The 24,841-nt window shown below is 38.9% G+C and overlaps 1 protein-coding gene across 1 annotated transcript in view; it reads right to left on the bottom strand.

Annotated features, from left to right (window-relative positions):
- NUP107 (nucleoporin 107) overlaps positions 1-24,788 on the bottom strand; it is a 30,723-nt gene extending 5,935 nt beyond the window's left edge. Inside the window, exons 1-19 of the mRNA XM_054052673.1 lie at positions 24,730-24,788; positions 23,212-23,297; positions 21,453-21,542; positions 18,267-18,382; positions 16,656-16,791; positions 16,028-16,131; positions 14,075-14,202; positions 13,722-13,770; positions 12,497-12,568; positions 11,948-12,036; positions 10,378-10,456; positions 9,281-9,394; positions 7,073-7,163; positions 5,780-5,856; positions 5,218-5,277; positions 3,847-3,992; positions 3,694-3,742; positions 2,499-2,568; positions 1,934-2,052 (exon numbers count right to left, since the gene is read on the bottom strand). Coding sequence (XP_053908648.1) covers positions 1,934-2,052; positions 2,499-2,568; positions 3,694-3,742; positions 3,847-3,992; positions 5,218-5,277; positions 5,780-5,856; positions 7,073-7,163; positions 9,281-9,394; positions 10,378-10,456; positions 11,948-12,036; positions 12,497-12,568; positions 13,722-13,770; positions 14,075-14,202; positions 16,028-16,131; positions 16,656-16,791; positions 18,267-18,382; positions 21,453-21,542; positions 23,212-23,297; positions 24,730-24,737 — 1,683 coding nt within the window. The 5' untranslated portion in view covers positions 24,738-24,788. The remainder of the gene's footprint in view (positions 1-1,933; positions 2,053-2,498; positions 2,569-3,693; positions 3,743-3,846; positions 3,993-5,217; positions 5,278-5,779; positions 5,857-7,072; positions 7,164-9,280; positions 9,395-10,377; positions 10,457-11,947; positions 12,037-12,496; positions 12,569-13,721; positions 13,771-14,074; positions 14,203-16,027; positions 16,132-16,655; positions 16,792-18,266; positions 18,383-21,452; positions 21,543-23,211; positions 23,298-24,729) is intronic.
- Between the last annotated feature and the right edge of the window lie 53 nt (positions 24,789-24,841).

Here is a 24,841-nt window from a genome sequence, read left to right as displayed (position 1 = left end):
TTTAAATTAGATAACGTAGGAGAAAAAGATAGTTTACAGACTACTGCTAGTACACAGACACAGGGTTATTTGCTTTTTCCTGCTTCAGTAATCTACGCATTTGGATAGGCCCAACAGGAACAATTGTTTTTCTGAGAGAATGATTACATCTTCTGATTCAAGGGTTTAGTGTTCCAAGGATTTTCTGTTTCAGCAATTGGATAATAAGGGTTTCGGTCTAACTGGAAAGTTATTTTTCTAATTGTTTTTCAAATCTTTCAATTTTTTCAAATCTTTACATTTTCCAGGTAATTTTTGCTACTAAATAAACTGTCAGGCAGATGATTACCACAGTGTGCTACATGCACTGGTGTGTGTCAAAAAATTCTAATGTTCCCATGAACAGGGTATAAATATCACTTGGCTCATCTGTAATAACCTATAATAAACAACCGAAGTATAGTCCAAGCATCTGAGACTGCTTAGCTAAGACTCAAGTGTCTGTTAATGTGAAGAACTATCATTTTAGTTTGATATGTGTAAATGAAATTAGAGATTTTCATCTAAGCATATACTGATATGACTTGTACTCAAACATCAAATTAGGAACGTTGTAAAAACTTGCACAACTGTCTCTTCCCTCCGAGGTCTACTGAGGGTTCGTTGAGTAATCTTCCAGTAAATTCACCTACTCTAAAATTGCAGAGGCAATAACCAACAGTTGCTCACAATCCCATAATGGAATTTATGTGCAGAACTGCACCTTTTTTTATCCCTTCTGTTAAACACATGCTAATGACTACCTCTGCCATACTTTAGCTTAAAGACTTAGTATATCAAATTTTGAGTCTGGCTAGACAATGTGTACGTACATACATACACACACAAAAAAAAGTTCCTCTTAATCAGCTAAATGTTAAATGACTTCAAAATTAAGTCCCAACAAGGGAACAAAGCAGTAATTAGAGGCATGAAAAACGCAACACAGAGCTCTATTTAAATCATCTAATGAAAACACACATTTTGTCTTTTGCCAAAATAGGTTACATTCATAAACTTAACATGATATATAAATGATTCTAAATTTTAAAATAGTACAAAAGGAGAGTTTCTAATTATTTGTGATTGCCTCCAAACCCATCTGCATATCTAGCATAAATAGGCCAGGCAGCTGACAGGCCTTATGGCGACCTTCCAGTCTCTGAAGGGGCTACAAGAAAGCTGGGGAGGGACTGTTTACAAGGGCATGGAGTGATAGGACAAGGGGCAATGGGTATAAACTGGAGAGGGGCAGATTTAGACTGGACATAAGGAGGAATTTCTTCACTATAAGAGTGCTGAGGCACTGGCACAGGTTGCCCAGGGAAGCTGTAGGTGCCCCATCCCTGGAGGTGTTCAAGGCCAGGTTGGATGGGGCCTTGGGCAGCCTGATCCAGTGGGAGGTGTCCCTGCCCATGGCAGGGGGGTTGGAACTGGATGATCTTTAAGGTCCCTCCCAACCCAAACTATTCTATACTTAGTACGTATTTTGAGAAAACATGCAAGTTTCAGCTAGCGACAATTACCTCAAGAAAAAATATCTCTGAGTTTAGAGCAACAGGTACAATTCCAAAACTGTGTGTAAAATCAGGATATAGTCTTAGCATCTCGGCTGCTATGAATAAGCCTAAATACTGAAGTTTGAGTCAGGTCCTTCTTAATAAAGGGCTTATGAGCTGAATCCATCATGCTCAAAAAAATAATTGAACCAGAGGGGAGGAGGATGCTCTTTTCTAATTTTAACTGTTCTACTTAGGCTCCAACGTCAGCAAACACAGTGTTTAAGCATGCAGCTCCCAATCAGCCTGGTAGTAACATACCATCATTGTATGTAGTTAACATATTCACACACAAGCATTTCTGCTTCAAAGACTAGCTATTGCGATGACAACAAATCAAACACAAGTGAACTTACCTTCGTCTGCAGACCCAAAGTGCGGAAAAACAGAATAAGATGTGTCATGAAACGAAGAAGGTGTCCTGGGAGCACACTTCTGTCTTTGGAAAGCCATCTGCTGAATTCTTCCATCAAACCTACAGCCACCAAGGAAATGTTGATATTAGCCGTATCAGGGAGAAAAAAAACACCTAAGAAATATTTCAAAGTTACACATTTATTCAATAAATGTAGTTTAGTCTCATAAGCCCAACAAAACAGAACAGCAACGGTTTTGGAAAGATTTAGTTGTTTGGCTTAAGTATTCACAGAAATATATACGTTTTGTAATTTCTCAGGAAAAGCTATGGCAATAGCCTCACATTCTGATGCAGTTACACAATTCCATGACTCCCTTGGAAACTACCTTTTATGTCAAACTGCAGAACCCCCCTGCAGTTCTTAATTACAGAAGCACCTTAGCTTTTTGGTGGAGTTTGCCTTCTGAGTACTTCTAAAATCCATTCACATACAAGTTTCTTGAAAGGTCACTAGAAATAATGTAGTCAGTTGACATTTAAAAATCAGTTAGAGAAAATCTCACCATCCACATCTCCCAGTATAATGAATTTCTGAATCACATGATAGTGTTCTTGATTCTCCTCTATAACCCTCTGGGGAGAGAAAAAGAAAGTTCAAACTTTGAATAAAATCTTATAGCGTAAAGAAAGCAAACTCGCAAAGAAAGAAAAGGTTCCCTAGGGAAAAAAAAACTATCCTATTTCAAAAAGTATTCTGCATAAAGAGCAGAAGAAAACGTACTGGCTTTCTCAATGTCAGATTACAAGGTTATTGACAAACTGAGAGAAAGAACCAGAATATAGATCTGTGGAGCTGATACCTTCATGGAAGAGATCCAAGACTAAGGGCTTTTTGCTCTGAAGTGGAGAATAGATAAATAAGGATGTTACAGAGCATAGGTTCTACAGTCACTGAACAAGCAACAATGTGTGTAAAACCTTAAAGAAAAAAGCCGTGAAACTCACTTGAGGAGGAATAGATTTTTTTTTTTTATTTTGGTAGAGGAACAAATACATGAAATGCAATTCAGATGCACCTGATATGTTGCTATATAGTGAGGATTTCACTAGAAAGGCAAAGGCAGACGGGTGTATCTGTGCTGACTGTATCAATCTGTAAGCTGCCTTTCAACATGGCTTTGTCTTAGCAGTATGATAATTCTATATGTCCATTCTATCAAATAAAAGTAAGCGTAGTTTCAATTTAATCTTCGCAAAATTAACATGGAAGTTATAGATTCCATCTTAAATGAAATAACTATTCTGGGTGTGAAAAGTAACAAACACAGCCTGTTTAAGCAAATATTGCTTTAAATTTTGAAAGGCCTGTTTCAATATATGCACACAAACCTCCTATAAAGAAAATGGAAATCTCCTATAAACAAAATGATACGTTATCAGTCTTTACACATTTTATCAACGTTTTAAGTAGTTAATTTACTCTGTCTGCTTTCTATGTCTGGCAACACTTGACAGTCAGCTGTTTCTTTAGCACACCCAGCTAGTTTGGCAGATACAGGACAAGCCAAAACCTGTATCTTTTCACCATCAAAAAGGTGGCAGCATACAGAAAAATCTATTTGAATTTAGTAATTACATATTACAGAGGTAGAAAACCTAAACAAAATCAGTTGCTTTGCATATTTGAGCATTTTGTAGAACCCAGTGGATAGCTAAAAATGGTAAACAGTGAGGAGAACCACTGTAATTAATGTTTACCTTTTTGTCTGTCGCCTGAAGTTCTTCAAAAACTTTTTCTGAAGTCCAGCTTCAAAGCAGGAAAGAAAAGGCAAAAAAGTTACCTTCAATATTCAAACAGATCATACAGGATTCTTTGTCGAGTGTAGGAGCGTAACGTTACTTAAAACTTACCTGGTTTCTAAATATTCTCTAGGGAGCTCTTCCACCTCTTCTGCAGTAATTAATGAAGTTCGTATTTCCTGCTCAACAAGAGTGTCCACCATGACCCTGAAATACGCCCAAACAGTATCTTCCCAAGTATCACAAACTGGAAGAAGCTACATATTAAAAAAACAGAGGAAAAATTAAGAGATTGAGAACTATCAAAATCTGAACAGAGCAACTGTAATTCAGGATCAAGTTTCCAGGCACCAAAGCAGATTAATAACCATCCTGAACAGCAGCCTTTCTTTCATTAAAGCAGGATACAAAAAAAAAATCCTTTCACTGACTAATGCTCCAGTTGCTTGATTATTTTATATCAATGGCAGTCAATAGAAATCATCCTATCCTATTTCCAGAGGCAGCACCACTCTTGAGAGCACTCACCTGCCTGAGCACAACCAATCCAATAATTTTATATTCAGTTCTTGTATCTTGCAAGGCTCTTTCAGCAGTGAAACTCTGGGACAAGTTCCAGAGAAAACACTGTGTTTCATGTAACACTTCTCTCCTACAGTAATTTACTGAATTTTACTGGAATTTAATTTCATTACATGTCACTTTACTCTGTCACAAGAAGGTAAGTATCTTCTGTTCTATAAGTCTATATAATTTCACAATGCTTTTTTTTCCTGTCAAAAGAACTAATTTTAAATGACAATGAATAAAACCTGAAGACATTCACTATTTCCCTTTTTTTATTTTCTGAATCACCATACCAAGATGGCGGGGGGAAAGCGGGAAATCAAACTCCTTACGTCGGAGCTTCCCACTGACTACTATAATAGCAAGGACACTCTCATGTTAGTCTGCAATGTTCTTCATTGTTCTTAAAAATAGTAAAAAAAAAAAATAAAAAAAACCTAGTTCAGAGCAGGAGAGCACAACAATATCTGGAGGATTAAAACTAATAAAAAGAGAGAAGTACTTATATATTTAAGTGAGCATTGTCCAGAATGTAAAACCTGTTGTTAATGAAATTCAGGTACAGAATAATCTTTGCATGCACCAACTCATCTATTAAGAACACTGTGCAGAGCAGGAATGTGACTATGCAAGCTATTAAATTATACTAAACTAGAAAGAACTAAACCAAATTAGAACTGTTTGCACTGAAAGTCAGCAGAAATAATACTAAGTCTATCATATATTTAATTAAGGCACATAAATCCTACAAAGAACAGGTCTTCTAAAGCAGCAATACTTGATAACATTCTGTTTACTACATCTTTAAAAACACAATAAACAGTAATTGCAGTATTTCTGATGAAATCGCTGTTACGTATCAGAAAAACACATGCATAACTACCCAACACCACTTAACTAGGAGGCTTGACATACCTGTTTGAGGTTTCCACTGAGTGCTGCATAGATCGCTCTCTCGTATCTATTAAACTGCTCCTAAAATAAACAGTAAAAAAAAAATAACTTGTAATTACAAAGCATAGAAGTTTTCTAATCGCTTTACATTTTATTAGAGATTGTTCCATCTAACAGTTTCCAAGAAAAGCTGGAAAATCACAAGTCACATCGGGAGCCAAAATAAGAACAGCAAGTGGCTTCCCCTTCTCTGGTATCCCCTTGTAACTGCCTGGAAAAATTTGTATCGACCAGGAAAGAAGGCAACGTTTTACTTTCCCATTCAATTAGGTGAAGATGAAAGTCAAAGTCAATGTCAGCACTTTCACTTTCAACCAAAAAAAATAGCCAGATATTTCCTAAGTCTGAAAAATTGGTGTTGATTATGTAGATTTCTCACTACAAGATATAAATACATTATTTCAGAAGTCCTCTTGGAAACATTAATTGCAAATCCTGTAGGAGGAGGTTTACTTAAAGTCATGTTACAGTTCAGAAAAGTTTGAGTTTATATGTTATATCAAGCAAATCAGCATTATCTTACCTCTTCAGCCATTCGCCAACAACTTATTTTCCAAATGCACCGGTATGGATTCCCTTGAACAGGTTCCAGTTCTTTTCCTACATGCAAAGGATAATTAAAAAAAAACAAAAACAAAAAGAAAGAGAAGCTATTAGGAAAAAAAATCAACCCAAAACCAAAACAACAAAAAAGAGAAACCGTTAAGAAGATAAAGCCCGTTTTCTACTATTATCCCTTTTTCAATCCCTATGGAACTCTTCCCAAAGCATTTTGATGATTTCGACTGGCCTGCAAAGTGGCTTTTCTGGGAACTCTGATAAATGCATATCTTAAAATCAGACTATTTTGAAAGCTTAGCTGCTTTTTAGCTTCAAAGAAAAGAATGTTTTTGACCAAAATGTACCTACAATATTTACATTTGGAAAATACAAAGTTAAGGAGAAAAGGAATTTTTATCGCTTAAGGAATACAAATTCCTAAAAAATGCCACTGCTTCAGTGCTGTGATTCTGCATGCATCTGCACAAGGGCAGGCGTCAAACCCCACATGGCAGCAGGCTAGGCAGGGACATCCAAAGCAAGGCTAGGACACTGCTGAAGCACGCAGATAAAAATAACAGGATATGAGGATTTGAAAAATAGGAGAGCATTACGCCTTCCAGACCCAGCTATGCAGACCACTTGGACACGAACTTAAATTCTTTCCTAAATCCTGCAGTGTCCTGAGATAAAACAGAAGCAAAGTTCTGTGTTATAAACAGGACCATGTGCAAGCAACTCCAGAACTAAGGAGAAACCTAATTTAAACAGTATTTTAAAATCATATCTTTTTCTTACATTTACACTTGCTGAACTCTAGTCTTTACTATAACTTTGTGGAATTGGATATAGAGTCCAACTTTGACTCTATAAAGCAACAAAAGGTTTGCTAGGTGACACAACTCAGATGCAGAGCAAATACACACTGAAATATTAGGTGCCCAGAATCCTAAGATTTCATACTGATCATGCCTCATTTTCAAAATGAAATGTTAAGTGGATTCAGTGAACTCATACCTGCAACTAAAGTAATTTCATATGAGTTTTTATATGTTCAACAGACATGGCAAAATATTTTAGATACTATAGTATCTAAAATAGTACTATAGTACTATAGTAATAGTAATAGCACTATAGTACTATAGTATATAAAATATTTTGCCATGTCTGTGAAGATGAAAAGAAAGAGCTATTTCTCTTTGCCACAGACAGATATTAAGAGAAAGCCCTCTGCTCTATTTTCACATTTGTCTCAAATGCATTTTGAAGCAGATACCTCCATTTATGTTAGGATCATGGTACAATTTCCATCCTTCCAAAGTTGCAGCTCTCCAGGCCTGACCACACCGTTTGCATAAGCGCTGTGCCTGAAAAGGAAGGGATTTTCTCAGCAACAGACTTCAGGGTTGGAAAGGCACTAGCTTCTCCTTTAAAAATGTGAACATTATTAGGAGATTAAATTTGTGTCCATTCTATTGTGCGAAAAATAAGCAAAGAACCCTAAACTCAAAATAACTGAAAGATTTCAAAGTAAATAAAATGCCACCAGCATTTTTTTCAATAAACAGTTTTTCAGTCAGCATTTATGGCAATGTGAGAAATACAGTAGTCTCATATTTGCCAGCTAAATCAGCTGTTATGCATTCTTCTGGTAAGCTTAGTTTAACATGTTGTGCTGCTCAGATGTATAATCCATCTCTTCACGCAGTCATCTACTTTTCCAGTTGACTTATCCTTGCAAACCCCTCACACGCTTCTAAAAATAACAATCCCACCTCTCCTATAGTGATATTCAGTAGTCTATGCACTACCACAAACAGGTTTAATTCAAAGTTATTTTGAATAGCATGGAAAGTAGAACAGAAACTGTGCAAAAGCAGCTGGCCTACAGCTCTTCCAACCCTACACCAAACAAACAAGTCAGCTAAAGATTATCTAATTAGTCCGACTGGTACTGTTCCAGGAATGGCAAAACAGTACGAACAGCGAGAGAAACTGCAATATGCAGTCTTGGTTTGCTTAGCCAAATTCTGTTCTTTTCATACTGGAGGGCTGCAGACATTCAGGTATTTTGGGAATGGTGACAAACAGTAAATTTAAAGAACAGACGAGCAAGTTGTTCTAGCTTTACCCATTGTTTATTACCTATTGTACAGTAAATGAACAGAGGTTGATCCTTAACTCAGGGTAAACTCGAAGTATTTTAATTTATACTTTCAGTAATGAAATGTAACCCACTTCACGCTTATCAAGACTGATACTGCAAGCTTATATTCATATTACCCTGCAACAACATGCTCATACCCTTACTATCAGAAAATGAACAGATGTGCACCACAGTGGAACACAATACTAGCAAGTAACCATATTCCTAAGCTTAAGGTCTTGCACACAATAATCTCAAGTTCTTTTTTCTCTCCCCATTATTCAAATGTCTTTATAGATATACATAGAGGAGAGTATAAAGGAATTAGTTTCCAGCTGAGGCCATCAGACAACACTCCAATAGAAGTATTTACATGATTAAATCATGAAAGCCACTTCACAACTGGGAATTGTTTTTCAGAACACAATCCAAATTGCCTGGACATTACTCAGCTAATATTAATGCAAAGTATACACATCATACATTCTCTCTAAGGTAGGGGAACAAGCAGACTTACAGTCAAAGAGTTAATGGAGGATAGTAGTGGGCTTTCTAGAATACTCAGATAAAGTCTAACAGAGTTTTCACTGCTGAAGACCCTGCCAAACAATAAAGGTAAGAAAGCAAAAGGCAGAAAGCAAGCAAGCAAAGTTATTTTAACTAATAATAGTAACTACTGTAAATGACTACGTTCCTTCTCGCGGCAGTACTAGCCTATGGAGCTTGTGCCCTGCCCCCCAGTTCTCAGTCCTGGGACACACCTTCAAATGTGCCATTGCCGCGGTTTAAGACAGATGATAAAACCAGGCCTGACTTTCTCTCAACTTCACTCAGATCACATACCCAAGAGAACATTAAGAGGAGCACAGCAAGTAAAGTTTGCTTAGTTTAATGCTGTTTCTAAGGAAAGCATACAACAAACCTCTCTGCAGTTAAAATTGCAAATGCACTTCACTAACATATCTAGAAGGAAGCCTGTGTGATAATCCACTGATTATTAGAGATGCAATTAGGAAGGTCTTTGAAACATTCTGTGTGTTTGTCTGGCAATACTTACTATCAAGCACTGCAGTAAAAAAGTTACCATTAAAAAAACCAAAAACTCAAAAGATACAATGTTTTTTCCATAACATCTATGCTATACCTAAAATTACTTAACTAAATGCATGATTTTACTAAAATAATAATTTAGCAGTCCATCACTGTCAGTATTGATAAAAAAGTGGAAATTAAATCACTACAAGCCAAATATAAACAAACATTTTAGTCCACAGCTTTTCATCAGCTTATAAGTTAAATTAGTTATCCAAGAACATACTACAACTTTCTGCGGCTTACCTCATCTGTCATTCCTGCTCTGATAAGAGTGAAGAGATACTTCAATAACCTTGCATCATCTTCTCGATCCAAATCATCAAGTGGCAGTTTCTGTCTTATAGGAGCATCTGGATCCTGCAAGAAAAAAGTCACCATCCATCTACACAATGCTTACCTATCTTTTCCAATTAATTCTTGCCCTATTTTATAATTTGGAATCACTTTTTCACACTGCCATGACAATCTGTACCACCCACATCCCACCTAGCATGATATTCCTGTCTTTCCTCGACTGTTTCTTTTATTCCGCTCCTGTCACTACCAGAAGGAACCACTGCAATTTCTTTATTTGCTCCACCACCTTGGGTTTTTGCCCTGACTTCTCATCTTCCTGCTCTTCTCACCTTCAAACACCCTTTGCCCTTCTGGCTCTCTATCTACCAGATTGTTTCTCCTTCTCCACTTTCTAACCAAGGTGGCTTTTGACAACTGTACTTGGTCCTATCTAATCCAAACAGATTTTCTTGAGCCAATCGACAACTCACATCACTCCCCAATTGAATTAAATCTTCCAGTACTGCTTCACTGTCACTGAAAGAGATCATTACCTCTTTCTGTTGTCCAGTCCTTTCTTTCCTTCACTTCCTTCCTATTAGCCTTTACTATGGTAGCCCTTAAAGAATCCCACCAGGGCTTGGTTTCATTGTTTCTGTACAAAGAAACATAGTTACTGTACAAAGATAGCACGCCCTTACCTGCAAGGGCTTCCAAACACTTTCATAAGCTTTATAACGAACATGTGTCTGTTTCAGACAAAAGAAGTACTAATAGAGGCATTTCCTTCACCAAATATACCATGGATACTTGTGGGGGGTGGGGCTGTGGAAGTGAAAATATAAAGGAGGCCACGTATCCTGAAAGCATCGCCAGAGGTATCCTGCCTCATAATTGCCATACTGATTTTCCTCTTTTCCAACTTAAGTGTTTTGCCATTTTTAGACAGTACAACTACTTTTAGATAACACAAAAATTCATAATTGGTGGAAGGCTGTGAAAACAGCATATATGCTTTCTGTAACCCATTCTTAAACCAAACCTTACTTTTAAATAATACTCACCAGCTCTGTTACCAGAGCTCGAGAACTTCCAATGTATGTACTTAACTGCTGCTGCTTCAGGATATGTAATGTGTTCTCCCTGAAATCAGTGAAATGTTTGTGAGAAAAACGATTTTTTTAGCAAGCATTTTTTGATAAGACACAAATACTGGAAGATATTTTTTGTCACATGGAACAATGGTTACAGAAGAAACACACACCTGGTTTGTTTGCTTTATCAATGGACTGTTACTGTTGTGAAAATGCAACATTTCACAAGTAGTACAATATTAGAATCAATTCCTGTATCTCTGATTTCTTTCAAAAGCATCCAATATTTCAATAATTAATATATTTAACCATGAGTTGATTTTTGCATGAGCAAAATCTCCCATTAGCATTCACAATAAAGTCAGTCTAGGACAGAAATTCAAATTAGGATCAACACATGACTCCAAAAGCCTGTATTCAATGGCCACTAAAAGCAGTTTTTTTCGAGGCATCTAGCAATGGGGTCACCAGCAGGTCCAGGGAGGTTATTCTCCCTCTGTACTCGGCGCTGGTGAGACTGCACCTCAAATACTGTGTTCAGTTCTGGACCCCTCACCACAAGAAGGACGTTGAGGCTCTGGAGCGTGTCCAAAGAAGAGCAACGAAGCTGGTGAAGGGGCTGGAGAACAAGTCTTACGAGGAGCGGCTGAGAGAGCTGGGGTTGTTTAGCCTGGAGAAGAGGAGGCTGAGGGGAGACCTTATTACTCTCTACAACTACCTGAAAGGAGGTTGTGGAGAGGAGGGAGCTGGCCTCTTCTCCCAAGTGACAGGGGACAGGACAAGAGGGAATGGCCTGAAGCTCCGTCAGGGGAGGTTCAGGTTGGATATCAGAAAAAAATTCTTCACAGTAAGAGTCATTGGGTACTGGAACAGGCTGCCCAGGGAGGTGGTCGAGTCGCCTTCCCTGGAGGTGTTTAAGGAACGGGTGGATGAAGTGCTGAGGGACATGGTTTAGGGAGTGTTAGGAATGGTTGGACTCGATGATCCAATGGGTCTTTTCCAACCTTGTGATTCTGTGATTCTGTGATAGGCAAGGCTTTGGTCTTTTCTGCCATAAAACCCAACAATGATAATAAAGCTGACAGTAACAGTTTCTGGTGAAGTGTCAATGACACAGTGATGACAAGAACTCAAAGAGGCAAAAATTAAAGCCAGACAAAGAAGTGACCAACTCAGAAATGGGTAGTAAAAATGGTTTTGTCCAGCATAAATAACAGGCTGATCAGCAAATGACCATCTCTTACTGTGCTTTTTTATAAAAAATAAAATCTGCATCCAGGTTAAGATTAAATTGCTTTGGCAGTTTTCCTTCTGTCCTCGCCTCCTAAAAGGCAAGGCTAGAAAGACTTTTGGGAAGACATATTTCAATGGGTAAGTAGGAAATCTCAATTTTTACATCCAAGAATTAATAGAAAAGAAGTGAATGAGCTGAACAACTTTTAAAAAATGACTTCTTTCTTCAAGAGCGATTTTGTGTCTGTTCCTGTGCCTCTTGCACTTGATGGGAGCACATATACAATCAAAGAACGTCTGAACTCACCAATACACAGATTTTGCATAAAACTCAATATTATCGGAGAAGTCTCCTATGTCATCCTTGGCAATGCTCTCCAGCCAATCAACCACCAGCTGGAATAAGATTAAATGGTATTTTTAAAACAAAAAAGTAGCAAGTAATATTTTAACTGCCTTCCTCTGTCTCTGGATCTACTCACTATCTACATGGTAACCAAAGGTGTACAGACCCTGAAGACTATTCCACTTCCAAGTATCCAATATGAAGGTTGTTCAGGTACTTCATTTCTGCTTCCTACTAGATACTACAGTTACTACAGTGCTACTTAATAGTTTACTAACCACCATCAACAGTAACAGATGCTCCAAATGGGAATAACTCTCAGCCTTCCACCCTCTCCAAGCTAGCCTGAAAAACAGTTCTGATCTTTAGAAACTAAAGAGTATTATTTTTATGCATACAAAGAATAACAGACTTCAGTGAATATAAGATATAAGTATTAGAAACAGCTTAATGAAGTGCATAATGCATTACTGTTACATACATTCTCATATTAAAAACTTTCTGCCATACCTGGCTTTGTCGAACAAGTGAATCTTTCTGAAAGAAGTTGTCTATATTCGTCTTTTCACTAGTATTTAAAACCTATTTAAGAAAAAGTTATTACTTCATGGAAAGGAAAACTTGCCACCAAACCACAAATACCAAACTGAACACATGCTATCTCATATGAACTTTCTACGAGCTCAGTATGCTGTTTCTCCCCTGCCTCTTCCTTAAAAAACAGATGACACTATGTATTTGTTTTATTTGGATGATCTTTTACACCCAGTTACACTAAAAAGTGTAAAGATTTCATTCAGAATACAATTCACAAATGTATGACCACAGAAAGATTCCACATAGCGGATCCACTGATTCTACTGACTGCACTCATATTACCCTAAACCCCATTTATCACTGTATACATAAAACGATGTCATTTTCTGACCATATGCACATTCAAAATGAAGAGGTGAAAAAAAACCAAAAACCAAAGAGCTCTACTACAGAGCCCCAATCTTTCTATCTGTTTTTCTGCATTATTTTAGAGAACAGAGATGCTTTTTCCTAAAAAGCACAGGGAGGAGATTAGGTTTTGGCACAACAGTGTTTAATTTAATAGTGACAACTTAGCATGGAAACTCCCAGAGGAAGCTATTTTATGACTAAGAAAAAAGCAACTGTGATCACATGTTTTACAAAGCCAGAGTCCTTTACTTATTTTTTTTGTCTTCCTAACCATATTCTGGCAGGAATGGCTGGAGGCCCTGTATTGACGTAGACAAGAAAACTACAGCTGAAAAAGGAATGCTAAAATATTTGGATTTCTCTCAAGATAAATTGGAATCAGGATTGCAAAGGCTAGACAGCTTTAGACAACATGTTCTTCATTTAGGCAAAGAAAAAATTCTCTCTGACCTATGGGGACATTACTGCTACTGACGCAGCTTTTAAAAAGAAATAAGTTGTTATTTCTACTGGATTTTCCAAGTATACGTGGAATAACTAAGGAAATAAAACACAGTTCATATTATTTGTACACTAGCATTTTCTCTTTTGAACTGACTATTTACATTCACTTTTCACAATATATGAGATAATTTAATATTTGTCTTGATAAACATCAAATCAGCCTCATTTTTGTTTACATTATTTCACCTTTGAATTCGAGTGGCTGCAATACTGAGACTGTAAACATTTAGCTAGCATTTAGCTTATTATATTGCTAAAAGAACCCAAACAAATCCAAGCTTACTGTGGTGTCAAGTGCAGTTTCATCTTCCAGTGCAGACTGTATTCTGTCTCTAGAAATAAAAATGCAAAATGTTAGTGATTAAAATAAGGCTGAGAAAATTCAGCAGAACACATAATAAATGACACCGCTTAAGAATAACTACAAGAACGTTCTTAAAACACCTGCCAGAAGTTGCAAAGATAAGAAAAACAGGCCCACATACAACTTTTGTTTCTGTAAACAGACATGATATATCAGTATCAAGTTCCAAAACCAGATTATTACCAGGTATTTAGTTGCTTTACTCCATATATAAATATATCCAAGAATGTCAGATCAGTGCAAAAACATAACGTGCTTTTCAAAGGAATTACCTGTAAAGCGAGGATAACAGTCTCCAAGTTACCATCTCCTGCTTGAGAAGCCACAAGACACTCGCAGTTTTTGAAAACTTTTGCTGTCCAGGGGTTGCTCGATAAACTATTTTCCCTAATATGTTCACCTGAGGTAAATAGATTTATATACAGTTAATATTGCCCATCATTTCATATTTTTTCCTAAGCCATTACAGCCATCTCTTCGTTCTTGTGAATGCTTTTAACAGCCAAGTTTGTTACCATCTCTTCAAAACAGGTAGGTGATACTCCACATCATGAACTATCTTAATTATTAATAAAAATAGAGGCCATAATCCAAGAGAGCAGCTTTGCTTCACAAGGCACTGTACAAAGCCAGGACAAAACCAGCTCGTGTTGAACAATTAAAAAGCACCAAAAGACTTGGAGGAAAAGAAATCAACCACTGGAAACCAAACAAAAAACAAACCACCAAGCCTCCCAGATTTTTTTTCCCCACATACATCAATATCAAACAAAGTCAGCCCTACTGGTATTTGTGACCGCATTTATCAGTGCCTGAAAGACACCCTTTCCTTTCCAGCTCTGTTAAATGAGAGAACTCAAACTGTTGGTTACCACACAGCATACAGCATTACCAAAAGAAATTCTATTATCTTTTCCTTTACTTATTACGAGGAGAACTTAGACAATAAAGTCTTCTCCATCAGTAGGTAGTTCAAGAGCTCCTACTACTGAGAACAGGCTTAAACTCTTAAATTTTAGGAGTACCCCATTTCTCAGGCATTTAATATATTCATCAGTTTTCAAGTAAGAGGTGAACAACACATTTGGAGAAAAGAATGAGGTATACCATCGTGACGCAAGAGAGGAGCATGATCTTCTGTTCTCTTCTACAACCTCCCAGAAAACACGAACAAGCTCACAGCTGCTAAGAGCCACTGGGCTGATCTCGGGTACAGCTGAGAGGCAGCCTGATAGCTCAGGGACGTCCCTTTGCCTCCATCAGCAACATCCAAGCCAATTCTTGGAGTAGCATCCTTCACTCTACTTTTGTAGGTCCTTGGCAACCTACAGGCAAATCCTCCTCATTTAAAAACATCACTCTGTATTCCATGATCTTGTAGATGCTATTCATATTTTCAAACAGGAAGAATGACAGAGACTTTCTTTTCTGTTTCATATCTGAAGTTCCACCATCTCATAAAATAATCAAGTAGGCATTTATTTTCCTTCTCTTGCCCGCTTCCCACTTGGGAACACAATTGTGGTGCACACCTCATTAAAGATCTATGCATTCTCCAACTCAGCCCCAATAACAAATCTGCATGACAGAGCGCTAGCCAGCTTCTACCAAGAACACATTTTCTTAACAAAGACAGAGGTTTGAAGTCTCTTAAAAATTACCTGACTACTTCCCTCTTTTGTGATCAAAACTTATTGACAGAAACATAATTTCTTCCTTTCAAACCATCAATTCCTGCTGAACCTGAACTCTCAGTCAACAGCCAACTAAAAAAAATTGTGCCTAAATGCAAGCACCTTAAATCTAATGTTGAGCCCTCTAATGCCAGCTTGTTAGTAACGTAGCAGAAAACTCTTAAAGCATCATAACAGAAGGATTTTATTTATTTATACCCAAGATAAATAAGTACTTTTTCATCCATTGATGATCATTAGCAAAAAAAAAATCTATATATCTGTTTATGTTTATTGTCACTTGACACTTGCAGGGGAATGGCAGCCAGACGGCATTTTTTAGTATTCTGCAAGCTACACAACAGCTATTCCTGTGCCGAAATAATGTATGAGGACAGAGGGATGCTATTCAGTGCTAGTGTTCAGTGACTCATAAGACTGCAACCAGCTGGAAGATTTCAATTACCTATACTAAGAAAAAACAACAGAAAAATGGGGGAAGGGGAGTAGAAGTAAAAAGGTAAAAGGTAAAATCCCAAGCAGATCACTTACCTGAGCATTACAAATACTTTCATATTCATCCACAAGATCGAAAATGGTAGTTGATGTATGCTTCAGGAAGGAATGTAGAAAATCTTCGTACATGCTCATAGTAGCTAGAAGAGATTTAAGAAGAAACAGCCATATTGGTCAGATGCAATTTGGTAAAAAAACCCCTCAACATGCTACAAAAACATCCTTCTGATAACAAGGCAGCTCATCATCTGTAAATCTGAATGAGGACAACAGTAATATGAAATATTTGTATCCCAAAACATCGCAACAACTTACCGGCTAAGACAGTCAGATACACAGAAGTCAAATAATTATAAAACTTTTGCTGTAAACGTGTCCTCTGAGAAAGTTTTAACAACAAACTCATCTGTCTATCTCCACAAAACTAATCCAATTTGTGTCTTACAGCACTAGAGCATCCCATTTGTGGTTCCACAGAAGGCACAAACTCTCAAACCCCAAATAATTGGAAGAGAGTAATTTTCTAAACTTTTTAAACTAGACTGTTTTTTGACAAAGAAGTATCTCAGCAAAATGATACAGGAGAAAAAAGTATATATATACACACACACGTATATATTTACATCCCACAAATAAATGCAGTCAAGTATTCAGATTGTCTCACCAGCTTCCCCAGGATCATCCTCACTCAACAGTACAGCGCTCATAGTGACATCTTCTGTCATATTAGACATGTCTATATTTGCAAACATTCCTGTCTGGTGAGGTGAGATTGCCATTGTCCAGTTACTTTCATCCAACTAAAATTAAGCAAAGTTAAACAAAACGATTAAAATTTTAATCAGACTCATTTACCAGTCTTTCAAGGTCTTTCAGCCTTCTTGGTGCATTGCTGAAAAGCATTTGATCAAATGAAGAAATATATGTTTAAAATAATAGGAAGGATCAGAATTAAAGAGGGAAATAAAGCCATGGTTATCTGGTAACACATCGGACATCAGAGCAGCAAATTGCCAAAACAGAAGACAGACTGTATATACACTGCACTGACGGGACAGCTTCCTACAGCCATTTCTATGACAGCAATTGCTTTCTCAGCAGCAATTAATGCTATACAAAGACCTAGAGATGTGCCACTGGCTGATTCTTTCCCAAGACTCTTAAAATGGTCCCACCCAAACATGCACTAACAGGGAGCCAGATGACACTGCTGTAGCAGTCTCTTAAGCATACCCAAAACCTGTCAACACACACCTGTTACTCTTCCTTTTATGCCCCAGTTTCTCCCCACTGTACCCCTCTAACAGCCTGATTATGTTCTGCCATTATTAGCCCCTAGCCAGTCAGAACAGAATGCTGTAGCACTCCAACAGCACGGTAAAAATAACAAGAAACTCAGTTCCAGTAAAATTGTATCATGTCTCTGCAGGAAATACAAAAAGGGCCTATGAGTGTTCTCATCTACCAGCAAGTAAACCTCCACAAGACATAATCTGAAGTCCTTTTTACTGTCACCGTTTTGTGAAAGCTTTTGCCTAGCCCCAAATTTATCCTTCCTAATCTAACCTGGAACACTAGTTACAGAATGACAAGTAGCTCTGAACAAGCAGAAGAGTGCCACTGCTAAGAGCTGTATGCATGCTGATCAACTAGGCCCCAGAACCCAATAATTTAAAGAAACTAATAGGCTGTAACAAGCTATAGAAACAACCCAAAGGGACAACGGATTAAAATGCACATACAGAAAGACATCTTAACTTGTTTTGAGTTAAAAATAAACACAAATGAAATACTTCAGACATCCCTACTGATAACTTTCCTAATCAGGGTTTTTCCAAAGGCATTACAGTAGAAGTTAACTAATATCCTCTGAAAAGTTATTAGCAAAGCTTATTCTTTGAACTCCAAACTTTAACATCCAAGTAAAGCTTAATACTGGAGGGCAATAAAATTAGAAAAATTCTGAAGGGTTAACTTGCTGACAGAATAATCGTCTTTGAAGAATTTGTAAACATGCAGAGTCAAGATTTTTGCAGCCACAAGCTCATGTTACTAAGAGTAGCTTAACACACATGGTGTATTCAGCAAGTCCTTAAAACCCTCTATTGTTCCTCACTGCATCATCTCAAAGGACAACACAGCAATAAATAATACCAGTAGCAGGCAGAAAGAGCAGTAACAGCAATCTCGTACCACCCATAGTTTGTCCTTGGTGCAAAGAACACTGAAACACTGTAAACTTACAAAAGAGAAAAAGGTGCTGTAACCATCCTACCATTGACAGATTGTTGAAAAGTCCAGGATTTGGTAGAATCAGGGGAGATTTCCCTCCTGGTCCCAGAATGGCAGACATATCTAACGGTTTCATGGAACTTCGAGTTAGTGCAGTAACTGAAAAAGAGACAGAAGCTTTCCTGAAAAGAAAAAGTATTTAAGACCACTATGCTCTATCAAGGTGATCCAGTGGGTCCTTTCCAACCTGGTGATTCTATGATTCTATGATTATGAGGTTGAAGTATTTATGAAATCCTGCCCAGTCCCACAAGAAACAGACAAACCAACCCGATGGCGAAGTAACTCGCTCCTGTCCATCTTAATTTTCCATCCATCAGAAGGCTTGTAGAAACCATAAATGCCAATTATAAATCAAAGCCAAGTCTTAAGCCCAACAACATTTAGAAATATGGAGATTAATTATCAATAATAGAGCTTAATAATCTACGTATCTAGTTACGCTAAGGTTATATAACACCCCTGTTAACCAAGTCTGGAGCACACACAAGCCCTAGTTTTCCAAGTAGGGCACATATAAACATAAAGACAAAGTGTACCTATTGTCATTTCAGTTCTTCCTCAGTCTGGAGTGCAGCAGCATTCCAAGTAGAAGTTTGAAACCAGGTTGAACCCAAGCGTACATATGCATCAAATAACTGACGTACCTACAATTACTAAAGAGTACATTGGTATGCTTGCACCATGACCACAAATAACAATAAAATCCTAGTCACTCTTTCTTTGAAATCAGCTTCCAAACCCTTAAAGCAAAAGGCAACCTGAAGTCTGCTCTACCAAGCACTACATATGCTCCAGCGATTCCCGCATATCAATAGAGCAGCTAGCGTTCCCAGAAATATCTAACCCACATTAAAAACAGAGACACTGCTTTGCAAGATGATAACTGCCGCATTCCATGAGAAGAGGGAGCTCCACCACAACAGACCTTCATACAGCCTGAAACCCACAGAATCTGCATCAAGATGGTAGCTGCTCTTATCAAGCACAAACAACCAGGAAACCATCTGAAAACAAAGGTTTCATCACAGTGCAGTCAAATCAGCAGCTGTGTCAACAGTGGTGAAGGGGGAATGACAAACAGACCCAATGTTTTGTTACCAGATTTGGAGAGAGAAGTGTCTGTACAACCCTCAACAGCAGTTCTCGATAGCAAGACAGCTTCAGTCAGCATTGAGATTTCTAATGTTTCCTTTTGAACTTGAGGACTGCTGGAATAAGAGGCAAAGATGCCTACAACAGCATAAATAATCACAAAACAAAGAGCACATCCAGGGTCTCCCTCAGACTCCATGCAGTTCGGAAGCAGAAGTCAAAGGCCTATGACACCTCTTTTTTCAGTGCCTGAGCTAGGTAGAACTTTCTTGGAATGTCCCCACTCCTGAAGATTGCCAAGACTGCCAGATCTCTGCCACCATCAAATTATAAGGGGGCAATGTCATTGCAAACAGGTCCAGGGACTCTAGAAGACTTCATATCAATAGGTAGATTTGGTTTTCCACGCACCACTTTCACACGGATGGGGAAAGCTGAAGAACCATAGGTTTCTGTCCCAGGGTTTATGTCCTTGTATTAGCAGAGATCTCAAACCACCGCAAATAAATCTTCCGTAAACTCTTTTGACATGTGAAAGTCAGGCATGCTGAGGATCAGAGACAATCAATTTTCAATCTGTAGAACTAGAATTCTGGCTACCAATATTAACAGTCTGAGTCTGAAGATGCGGATCAAGGCATTTAAATTGTTAATCACCATTTCCCTCTCCTCTGTGGTACCAGAAAATAACTGCTATAAACCCCCCTACCTACACGATACAATGCAACAGAACTTGCCGGAAACCCTGAGAAATCATGAAGAATCTGTCTCTCTGGAACTTGGTATCTTTACACTAGTGCCAGTTTGGGAATAACCCCCAACACAGCCCTAATATGGCTCAGCTGATGCACAACACAGGCGATGAGACTGGGAGGTTTCAGGACAATCTGACCACAGCCACCATGTGTGGCTCCACAGCCTTTCTGTGAGGTGTGCCATCTAACTTCTCCTGCTGGTGGAGCGGGAAATCATTTACCAATGCAACCAATAAATACACCTGGGAGAAAGGTCAGCAACAGAATTAACCTAGCACAAAAACAAGGATGGAAAAATACCTGAAGAGACAGTACATGACAGTCTTGAAGAATTAAAAGCTACTGCAAATGAGAAGGAAACAGAACCAACTAGATTGCTGACAAGTAAGGCAAGAATCTGTTTCAACACGGTACTTCAGGCAAACTGAAATGATACTGGACATATTCTCGTGCCAAACAAAGAAAATGAAGCTCAAATATACACTAAAAATTGAAAGGCAAAAATCCATTGGCATTCAGCAATAGAATAAATAAATGGAACCACAGAATCATAGAATCATTTAAGTTGGAAAAGACCTTTAAGATTATGGAGTCCTAATACTGCCAAATCTACCACTAAACTAAGCACCACATCTACAGCTGTTTTAAATACTTCCAGGGACAGTGACTCAATCACTTTCCCAGGCAGCCTGTGCCAACACTTGACAACTCCTTTGGCGAAGAAATTTTTCGTAATACCCAATCTAAAGCTAGCCCAGCACTAATGTATAACATATAAATATACATCTTGACTGCTACTAGGTATTTTTTCCATATTTATGAATGTGAGCACTTGTGATTCAGAATTACAGAATCACCAAGTAGTTGTGGTTAAAAGAAACTTCTGGAGATTATCTGCTCCAACCCCCCTACCCAAAACTGTGTCAACTAGAAAAGGTTGGTCAGGACCTTCTCCAGTCAACTTTGGTTATCTCCAAGGACAAAGACTCCATAGACTACCTGGGTAACCAGTAGCATTTAATCACACTTAGGAGTAAAAAAGTTTTTATTACGGTTAAAGAGAATTCCCTCTGTAACCTGTTGTGCCTACTGCTTCTTGTCTTTGCCTGGCTAGGCAAAGACTATCAAGGAAAGCCTGGCTGCTTTTTTATTCACTCTGATCAAGTATTTAGATACATTGACAAGATCATTGACTTTTTGTCCCTTCACTGGACCCACTACAGTGATTCCATGTCTTTCTCCTTATGAATTGTTTTCAATTATTAAGTCCAAGAGTATTACTCCTTTAACTAAAGACCAAAGAAAAGTAGTAGTCTTACCTGGCTGGCGAAGAAATGAACTAGGAGTCTGGGAAATCAACTGGCCTCTGGGTGTCATGCTTCCAATCGTGTCATCCAGAGATGTAAGAACTGATTAATAAATAAGTTAAGAACACTCCTAAATACGTTTTCAGCTCTATTCAAAACAACTGTGAATTCTTCAAAAGGAAAAATATTTTGCTTAGCTCAAATACTATGAAAATTGCACATCATCTTTTCAGAGAGAACCAGAAAGTCTCATTCTTAAGCGTGAGTTAGGAAACAAAATGTTTCACTGGAAGCTTAAAAGCTGGAGGGCTAAAAGGGACACAGCAAAGTAAAGCCAAGAAACCTGAGCACAACAGGTTTGGGACTTCTTGTAACTGCTCAGATCAGACACAATACTTCATTTCCCATGAGGAGCTGCTTTATTGCTACATAAACCACAACAAGAAAATCTGAGACTGAATGTGTTTAAACAAAAGTTCACTCTCTTAGTTCCAGGAACTTGATGTCTTCAACAAACAAAGTCACTGTTGCCATACTTTGCTTGTCCTGTTAACAATGAGGTTCATCACTCTGGATATGGTTTACTAAGAAGCAGTTGTGCAGAAGCTTCAGTATCCTATCTTATACTAGTGTCCAAGAACATAGTGATTCTCAGGGGCAACACAATCAGGGCCAATATCTCACTAGTTTGATACTGCTTGCAAAAAACAGAAGGATGAGCACACGTACTGGATTCCTTTGCCACTATAATGAGAAAAATACCATTATACTATCTGTCAAATTTTGTTATTTTTTTCTTATTGTAAATAAGTGGAGGTGGATGAAATCTGTGGAAGTTTAAATCTATGTCTGTGCATTCCTCTTGCTATTACTGTGGATGGAAAGCTAAGACACGTTACGTAGTCACAACATTCTGGTAACAAAATACACGCAAAAGAGCATAAACCCATAAAACAGATAAAATGGAGTGAAAAAGCTTCATTTTTTCAAAAACTCAGGGAGGGAGTCAGCTGTGGCTCACATAGTTCCCCGGGCTGACATCACCCTGAGCTCACAAGCCCAAGAAAAAACATAAAATACACAAATGTGATGGCTATGTGACATCCCTGTAATCATATTTAACCCACAACTGAAATAATCTAAATATAGGCGAGAATTGACCTTACACACACTCCTCTGAGCCATCTCTACAACAGCTTTAACATGGTTTAAGACTACAGTGGGGTGAGCGAGGGGAGAGGGAAAATCCCATTCAGAGGAAATACTATTCTGTGAAAATGAAAATAATTGCCTCTTTTGGCTCATCTCCAAGTTCCGCAAAAGCCAAGTAATGTACCATGTTAGTGAAAACACAGTATTTTCCTAAATGAAGCTCATCCAGATTTCCTAGTCACACTTTCAGTCAGACATCAATATCCCTCCCTACTAGTTTTATATAGTGCAATCATAGTTTTGGTTTCCAACTTTTCTCCTTCTTAATGCATGAAAATACCACACAGAAAAGAAAACAGACTACAGAAGGGGAAAATATGAGACAGTTCAATAGCAAAACTTTGACTGCAGAATTCCTTGCAAAGCAGACAACAATTTCATATTACAATCACACATACCTCACTTTAAACACGTATAAAACAAAGAGTAACTTGCTGTATATTTGAAAATCATTCTCAACTTGCTCAAAATCAAAGCAAGGTAAAAGTAAATGCACCTTGTGAACACAGCAAGCAACAACTAAAGAGAATATAACAAGTCTTTACATAAAAAAGGATACCAGAAACTCTTTTCTTAGCATTTTGCTTCCATCCAAGTTTGGCCACCTCTGCATCACGGGGTGATGACATATCTTCAAACACACTTCTAGGGAACAGCAATACAGACACAAAGTAAGCAAGCGTACCCAAGCAGAACATACAACAAGATCTTACTATGGCTTCAGGTAACTCCTCATGCAATAAATTTAAACAAAGCTCAAGTCACCTCAAATTCTAGCACTCCAATTTCCTCCGCAGAACATCTAGTATTGCTCAGCAGCTTGGGAAAATGAGTTTGTCTGAAAACCCACACTTTCCTCCTCCTACACCACATTTTCTTATTAAAAAAAAAAAAAAAAGCTACTGAGAGATGTAACACTATGAAATTCAATTCTGCCTTGAAAAATCCAATTGAAAGAATGACACAATTTTATTACTAGTTTTTTTCCCCTTCAGATTCTCAGCCTACAGTGATTTTCTGTAAATGCACATAGAATCACAGAATAATTTGGTTTGGAAGGGACCTTAAAGATTATCCAGTTCCAACTCCACTGCTATGGGCAGGGACGCCTCCCACTAGATCAGGCTGCCCAGGGCCCCATCCAACCTGGCCTTGAATACCTCCAGGGATGCGGCAGCTGCAGCTTCCCTGGGCAACCTGTGCTTCACCACTCTCATAGTGAAAAAATTCCCCCTTATGTCTAGTCTAAATCTGCCCCTCTCCAGTTTATACCCATTGCCCCCATTCCTGTCACCACAAGCCTTTGCAAACAGTCCCTCCTCAGCTTTTCTGTAGCCCCTTCAGGTACTGGAAAGTCGCTATAAGGTCTCCTCGGAGCCTTCTCTTCTCCAGGCTGAACAACCCCAACCCTCTCAGCCTGTCCTCGCAGGGAAGGTGCTCCAGCCCTCTGATCATCTTTGTAGCCCTCCTTTGGACCCGTTCCAACAGCTCCATATCCTTCTTATGTTGAGGATTCCAGAACTGGACACAATACTCCAAGTGGGGTCTCACAAAAGAGGAACAGAGGGGTAGAATCACCTCCCTTGCCCTGCTGGCCACACTTCTTTTGATGCAACCCAGGACACGGTTGGCCCTCTGGGCTGCGAGTGCACGCTGCCGGCTCATGTGGAGCTTCTCTTCAACCAGCACCCCCAGGTCCTTCTCTGCAGGGCTGCTCTCAATCACATCACCCCCATGCAGTACTGAACCCGGGGACTGCCCCAACCCAGGTGTAGGACCTTGCACTTGGCCTTGTTGAACCTCACGAGGTTCTCACAGCCCCACTTCTCCAGCCTGCCCAGATCCCTCTGGATGACATCCCGTCCTCCCGCTGTGCCTCGCAGAGGGGGGAAACAGCCATTAACCACTGCTGGAGCGCAAAGGAGGCTACGGGCGGCCCTCCCTGCAGAGCACCCGCCGCGGCTCCCGCGCGAACTCCCGTTTAACCCATTCCCGAAGAAACCCAGCGCACTGCAGACTCCCGCGGACATAAACGCCCCCACAGAGGTAGAGGCGTCCCCGGCCCCTCCGCTCCCACCTCTCCATGTCGACCCGGCGCGGCCCGGCTTCCCGCCGACCGGAAGTACAGGGCGCACTTCCGCCCGGGGGGCGGGGCGGGGCCGGTCCGGGGCCGCGGCCCCAATGGTGTC

Source organism: Cuculus canorus, chromosome 1 (assembly GCF_017976375.1).
Source record: "Cuculus canorus isolate bCucCan1 chromosome 1, bCucCan1.pri, whole genome shotgun sequence".
Lineage (NCBI taxonomy): Eukaryota > Metazoa > Chordata > Aves > Cuculiformes > Cuculidae > Cuculus > Cuculus canorus.
Note: the sequence above shows the minus strand (reverse complement) of the source record. Positions and strands in the feature narration are given on the sequence as shown.